Source organism: Rana temporaria, chromosome 2 (genome assembly GCF_905171775.1).
Source record: "Rana temporaria chromosome 2, aRanTem1.1, whole genome shotgun sequence".
Classification (NCBI taxonomy): Eukaryota; Metazoa; Chordata; class Amphibia; order Anura; family Ranidae; genus Rana; species Rana temporaria.
In genome coordinates, this window is record NC_053490.1 from 523,301,898 (window position 1) to 523,309,397 (window position 7,500).

General features: G+C 44.3%; 1 protein-coding gene across 5 annotated transcripts in view; it reads right to left on the reverse strand.

The window, feature by feature from the left end:
* TMEM39A (transmembrane protein 39A) overlaps positions 1 to 7,500 on the reverse strand; it is a 100,955-nt gene that overhangs the window by 28,825 nt on the left and 64,630 nt on the right. For 4 of the 5 annotated variants that reach the window (XM_040339093.1, XM_040339092.1, XM_040339096.1 and 1 more), the window contains 2 exons: positions 4,640 to 4,794; positions 759 to 1,107 (listed from right to left, as the gene is read on the reverse strand). In XM_040339093.1, the coding sequence (XP_040195027.1) occupies positions 759 to 1,107; positions 4,640 to 4,794 (504 nt within the window). The remainder of the gene's footprint in view (positions 1 to 758; positions 1,108 to 4,639; positions 4,795 to 7,500) is intronic. The other variant, XM_040339095.1, reaches the window with a different exon arrangement.

The window sequence follows — 7,500 nt, forward strand, 5'->3', positions numbered from 1 at the left end:
TAGAATAAAAAATATATATGTTTGGGGGTTCTAACTAAAGGGAAGGAGATGGAAACAGGCAGGGGAAGCTCCATTAGCATTGCTGGTTGTCTTGTCATACCAACGGCCACCACAAGAGGATGCCAGATTCCAGAAGGAACCATAGGACAGCAGACGACCGCAAAGCCGCGGCCTCAATTACCGGCCGGCGTGGCCCGACGTGATCGCAAGGGGGGTGCGCACGGAGAATGGGTACCCGAGCTGTGCCTCCCCTCGCACCAGGTCGCTAATTCTAGTCGCAATTGCGACCTGGCGCCCGAGGTTTGTCGAGCCCTGAGTTACGGGTTGCTTCACTTGCACCATCAGGAAATGAAATGCTCCAGGAAAGCTCTTATGCTGAACTAATCAATATGACCACAGCTGATCACAGTTGAAAGTCAAGTGGCTTTGTGGGCCATTGAGAAAGTGATTAGCTACACCTGATTGAGTCATTTTTAGGAGGGGGTGATCCTTTTTCCAACTCAGTTATTCTGTTTTTGAATTTTTAAGAAGAAAAAAAAAAAATTCTGACATGTTGGTGTTACATAGTTATTATATAGTAGGTGAGGTTGAAAAAAGACAGAAGTCCATCAAGTCTAACCTATGTGTGCGTTTATATCTTTTACTTGGATGGTAAGAGTTGCACTGAGTAAATACAACTAGATAAAACAAAAACTGTGCCTGTCTTCATTTAATAGGCAAGGACGAACAAGTAAATAGTACAAAATAAAGAAACTTACTTTTACAAAGCACAGTGGCAGAATCGCCACGTAGTAGGCACTAAAGAGGGAGTTGAACAGGACTTCTTTAATCCTGCGGTTGAAGTCCGCTTTCAGACACTCCACCTCGTTACGTATGAGGTCCGGGGACAGTGGACAGCTGTGGGATGGGATAGAAGGGGGGGAATTGAACTGTTCTCTCAGGGACTCCCGGAGGAGGGATAAAAAGTCTTTGGGTCTGACAAGGCTGGCCACGTCATTAGCACCGTCCTCTACTAATGAATCCTGTACGAAGTATCCACAATCCGTGGGCAGAGGCTGGGAGCGGTTGTCATGATGGAAGCAGCAAAGAGGTACATAGACTCCGAATCTGGAAAGATGGAGGAAACCCATAAATACAGATGAAACAAAAATACTTCCAAACAATGGCCAACAATTGGCGGACACTTGTCAATCACAACTATATAAATTTGTTGGATATTCCATTACATGGGCATTAATATGGAAGTGTCCCCTCTTGGCGGCTATACCATCCCACACTCTTCTGGGAAGACTTTCCACAAGTTTAAGTTTGTCTGTGGGAATTTGTACCCATTCAGTCATAAGTTTGTGAGGTAAGGTACTGACGTTTGAGGAGAAGACCTGCCTCACACTTGGCATCCCAAAGGTGTTCAGTAGGGTTGAGGTCAGGACTCTGTAGAAGCCACTCAAGTTCCTCCACACCAAACAATGTTTTTATGGAGGGTGATCGGTGCTCATTGCGGGCCACCCAAGTTCCTCCACTCAAAATTATGTCTTGAAGATGGTGATCACTAGGGTTGAGGTCAGAGTTCTTTGAAGGACACCCAAGTTCCTTCACAACAAACTCATCAAACCATGTTTTTATAGATGGTGACCAGTAGGGTTGAAGTCAGGGTTCTGTGAAGGCAACCCAAGCTTCTCCACACCAAACCATGTCTTTATGGATGGTGATCAGTAGGGTTGAGGTCAGGGTTCTGTGAAGGCCACCCAAGTTTCTCTACAACAAACAATGTCTTTATGGAGCTGGCTTTGTACACAGGGGCACAGTCATACTAGAACAAAATAGGGCTTTCCCCAAACTGTTACCACAAGGTTGGAAGGGCACCATTATCTAAAATTTGTATGTGTAATAAAATGGCCCGTGATACCCAGAGACCTTTAAAGGATGCGGGGTACTCCTGTGCCAGCTTCACTAATGACTCTTGGGTCTAGGGTCATCCTATGTCCAATAGGGGCATAGGATGACTGAGAAATGATATCATGAATTACATGAGATGGGACAGTTATGATAATTCATGTATTGCAGGATATCTTGAAATATTACAGGTGGTTAATTCTGACCCCAACAGGTCAATAGCAGAGTGGCTCATTCATGTGGGGACACAGACTGTTGAGGTGCTAATTAAGTCTACCTGGCTGTAGTGATAAAAGCTTGCTGTGTTTGCATTCTATTGTCCATTGTGTTAATTAAGTCTGGCTCCTAAGATATTTCATTGTGCTATGCTAACTAACCCTGCATTGTGTGAAAGTTCTATTGATGATAGATACAGTGAGGAAAATAAGTATTTGAACACCCTGCTATTTTGCAAGTTCTCCCACTTGGAAATCATGGAGGGGTCTGAAATTGTCATCGTAGGTGCATGTCCACTGTGAGAGACATAATCCCCAAAAAAAATCCAGAAATCACAATTTATGATTTTTTAACTATTTATTTGTATGATACAGCTGCAAATAAGTATTTGAACACCTGTCTATCAGCTAGAATTCTGACCCTCAAAGACCTGTTAGTCTGCCTTTAAAATGTCCACCTCCACTCCATTTATTATCCTAAATTAGATGCACCTGTTTGAGGTCATTAGCTGCATAAAGACACCTGTCCACCCCATACAATCAGTAAGAATCCAACTACTAACATGGCCAAGACCAAAGAGCTGTCCAAAGACACTAGAGACAAAATTGTACACCTCCACAAGGCTGGAAAGGGCTACGGGGAAATTGCCAAGCAGCTTGGTGAAAAAAGGTCCACTGTTGGAGCAATCATTAGAAAATGGAAGAAGCTAAACATGACTGTCAATCTCCCTCGGACTTGGGCTCCATGCAAAATCTCACCTCGTGGGGTCTCAATGATCCTAAGAAAGGTGAGAAATCAGCCCAGGACTACACGGGAGGAGCTGGTCAATGACCTGAAAAGAGCTGGGACCACCGTTTCCAAGGTTACTGTTGGTAATACACTAAGACGTCATGGTTTGAAATCATGCATGGCACGGAAGGTTCCCCTGCTTAAACCAGCACATGTCAAGGCCCGGTCTTAAGTTTGCCAATGACCATTTGGATGATCCAGAGGAGTCATGGGAGAAAGTCATGTGGTCAGATGAGACCAAAATAGAACTTTTTGGTCATAATTCCACTAACCGTGTTTGGAGGAAGAAGAATGATGAGTACCATCCCAAGAACACCATCCCTACTGTGAAGCATGGGGTGGTAGCATCATGCTTTGGGGGTGTTTTTCTGCACATGGGACAGGGCGACTGCACTGTATTAAGGAGAGGATGACCGGGGCCATGTATTGCGAGATTTTGGGCAACAACCTCCTTCCCTCAGTTAGAGCTTTGAAGATGGGTCGAGGCTGGGTCTTCCAACATGGCAATGACCCGAAGCACACAGCCAGGATAACCAAGGAGTGGCTCTGTAAGAAGCATATCAAGGTTCTGGCGTGGCCTAGCCAGTCTCCAGACCTAAACCCAATAGAGAATCTTTGGAGGGAGCTCAAACTCCGTGTTTCTCAGCGACAGCCCAGAAACCTGACTGATCTAGAGAAGATCTGTGTGGAGGAGTGGGCCAAAATCCCTCCTCCAGTGTGTGCAAACCTGGTGAAAAACTACAAGAAACGTTTGACCTCTGTAATTGCAAACAAAGGCTACTGTACCAAATATTAACATTGATTTTCTCAGGTGTTCAAATACTTATTTGCAGCTGTATCATACAAATAAATAGTTAAAAAATCATAAATTGTGATTTCTGGAATTTTTTTTTTTGATTATGTCTCTCACAGTGGACATGCACCTACGATAACAATTTCAGACCCCTCCATGATTTCCAAGTGGGAGAACTTGCAAAATAGCAGGGTGTTCAAATACTTATTTTCCTCACTGTATGTGTTGGCAGTCTGAAAGGTCAGATGTCTGACCTTTCAGGTGTAGTGGATTAGCATGTCAATTATGTTTACTAAAGGAATGTGTTTTATGTAGCAGGTGAGAATAACTTATCGCAGAGTCAGAACATCTGGGTAATGATCAGTAATTAGCTCATCTGAATGTCATTATCTAACGGAATGTGTATTGAGCACCCATTGTGTCATGTTATGGGTGGAGTTGAGTCATTGTCCATATTTGGCTTCTAACTGTATAAAAACCTAAGAGTTTACCATTAAAGTGTTCATCCGTTTGGAACCAGAGCTGTGTGTCTCGTTATTCTGGGGAATGGAATGGGTCGTGTCTGCTGGATTGTGGAGTGTCGGATATGCTGTCTTGGGTTGGTGGAATGGAATATCGTAAACTGTGTTAACCCCTGACCGTTACAGTATGCTTTAGCATAGATAGTACCTTTCTTTGGAAACACCTGAACTGGAGAAGGGTCAATATAGGTAGGCATGATGGTCATAACAATCAAAAACAACTCATCACCTTCTCACTTCAGGAAAGGCTGGAGTGTCATGCAAACAAAATTACCCCCAACTCCCCCCTCCATGTTCTATGAGTATAAAACAAGTCCTCGAGGGTGAATATTTTATAGGCACTGCATATCATTTAGACCCACCGTCTCCCTCTGTCTCTCACACTGACACACACTCACACACCAAACAGGTTGTAGCATCAACTCACGGGTAGCCCAAGAACAGGAGGTTCAAGACTGAATGATTGCGGAACAGGTTGACCAGGGTCCAGCAGAACACCCACCCGCACAGCGTGAGCAGGATCAGGCGGGCGGTGATCAAGGCGCTGTAGTGGACCATGGAGGTTGATCCTACCTGAGAAGCCTGTAAGAGAGAGAAACAACAATTAGCCAAAAAGTCTGCCGAAGGAAGTGAAGCTTGAAACTTAAAGCTGAATTCCAATGCAGCGCCTTTGTAAATAATGAAGGCACACTATGAGTTAGGTCCAGCGAGGTGCATGACACCTTCTGGGCTTGGCTGTATTTACATCTGACAGGTTTAGAGGATGAGAACGATAGTAGTCTTCCGTGAGCCCAACACTGATCCTTCTGAGCTCTGCATTCTAAATAGGAGAGTCACTGCAGCAGCTATACCCGCCTTTCCCCTCCTCCTGCCCATTCACAGAAGCCTTGATATTATATGAACACAAAATACAAAGGCTTCTGTGAATGGGCAGCAGAGGGGTAGGGTGGGTATAGCTGCTCTGTGCTCGTCTCCTCTCGAATCCTGGAGTGTCTCTCTGGCAGAGCAATAAACCCGTCAGACGTAAATAATAGAGGTAAAGCCATGCAGCTCCTTGGATTTAACTCATAGTGACCTTCACTTTTTATTCCATGCAGATATAAAAGATTCAAATGATTGCAGCTCTGTAATCACAATTCATCATCAAATGTATACTATACAATCAGTAAAAGCAGCCGAATCCGACTTCATATCAGCTTTCTGCAGTCCCCGTACAGCAACAGACCAGACTGCAACAAAATGCAAATCAGTGCTGACAAGAAGCATGCGGATAGGAGCAGAAAGCAAAGTGGCAGAGAAATGAGCTTATCACTGTGCAGCTTCTCCTTTTACCACCCAGTCACAAGAATGGAAGCGAGTCCAGGACAGTCGGGGATCTCGAAGAAGCGGGTTGAATGATGCTGGCAATCATGCAACTCAGTAAATGGAGGACCTCTAGGGGCAGAAAATAATAACTGTGGAGGACAGCTCCGGATTGAAGGCGAATACTGTAGCAAAAAGTTGCTTTTTTTTTGTTTTAGCTTTTAACCACTTGACCTCTAGAAGGTTTACTCCGCTTCAAGACCAGGCCATTTTTTGCAATACGGCACATTGTTATTTTAACTGACAATTGTGCGGTCGTGCAACGCTGTATAAAAATAAAATGTATGTCCTTTTTCCCCCTCCCCAAGAAATACAGCTCTCTTTTGGTGGTATATGATCACCTCTACATTTTTAGACTTTTTGCTTTTAAAAAAAACGTCTTCGCAAATTTTGGCCAATATGTATTCTGCTACATATTTTTGAAATATAAATAAATAATAATAAAAAAATAAAAATCACAGTAAGCGTATATTGATTGGTTTGTGCAAAAGTTATAGGGCCAGATCCACAAACGAATTATGTCGGCGTATTTATGGATACGCCGCGTAATTTCAAAGTTCCCCCGTCGTATCTTTGTTTTGTATACACAAAACAAGATACAACTGAATGAGGGATCGATACGACAGGCGTACGTCTTAGTACGCCGTCGGATCTAAGGTGCATATTTACGCTGGCCGCTAGGTGGCATTTCTGTCGAATTCCTCGTCGAGTATGCAAATTAGCTAGATACGGCGATCCACGAACGTACGTCCGGCCGGCGCATTATTTTACGTCGTTTCCGTAAGGCTTTTTTCGGCGTATAGTTACCCCTGCTATACGAGGCGTATCCTATGTTAAGTATGGCCGTCGTTCCCGCGTTGAATTTTGAAAATGTTACGTCGTTTGCGTAAGTCGTTCGCGAATAGGGCTTTGCGTAGAATGACGTCACCGTCGTAAACATTGGCTTGTTCCGGTTTAATTTCGAGCATGCGCACTGGGATACCCCCACGGACGGCGCATGCGCAGTTGAAAAAAAACGTCATTTACGTCGGGTCACAACGTATTTACATAAAACACGCCCCCATCACATCCATTTGAATTGTAAAAAAAATGTAAGTTACGGCGGTGTAGTGTATCAGAGATACGATACGCCCGACGGAAATATGTGCCAGGATACGTGGATCTGGCCCATAGTGTCCACAAATTATAGAATCATTTTTATTTATAATATAATTTTTTTTTTTTTTTTTTATGGCAGCGATCTGCAACTTCTAGTGGGACTACGATATTGCGGCGGACATTCTCACACTTTTTGGGCACCAGTGACATGAATACAGTAATCCGTGCTAAAAATATGCACTGTCACTGTATTAATGACACTGGCTGGGAACAGGTAAACATCAGGGGCAATCAAAGGGTTAACTGTATGCCTAGCCGGGGTTTTACTAAACTGTATGTGGTGCTTTTACTAGGGGAAGAAATTGATTCTAATCCCTGCTTAGCAGAAACACAAATTCCATCCCTTCCCATCTGTCAGAACGGCGTTCTGCCTTGTTTACATAGGCAGATTGCCATTCTGTCTATCTGCTAATGATCCGTGGGTGCTAATCAGCTTCCGCCGGCAGTGTGCATGCGCGCCCCCCTACCCAGAAGTGTCAGATCGTGTATATACGTGATCTGGCGCACCGGTGCCGCCTTGTAGCAGTAAAAATGCTATAGGGTGGTCCTCTTCAGTTAAAGGGGTTGTAAACCTTCGTGTTTTTTCACCTCAATGCATCCTAAATAATGTATCCACCCACCCCCTCCCCCGTTTTACTAACCTGAGCCCCGAATTTCCGTGTGCGCAATCTCGCGTCGCTCTCCCCACGGCTTCCTGGCTCTTCATTGGATAGATTGATAGCAGCGCAGCCATTGGTTCCCGCTGCTGTCAATCAAATCCAATGACGC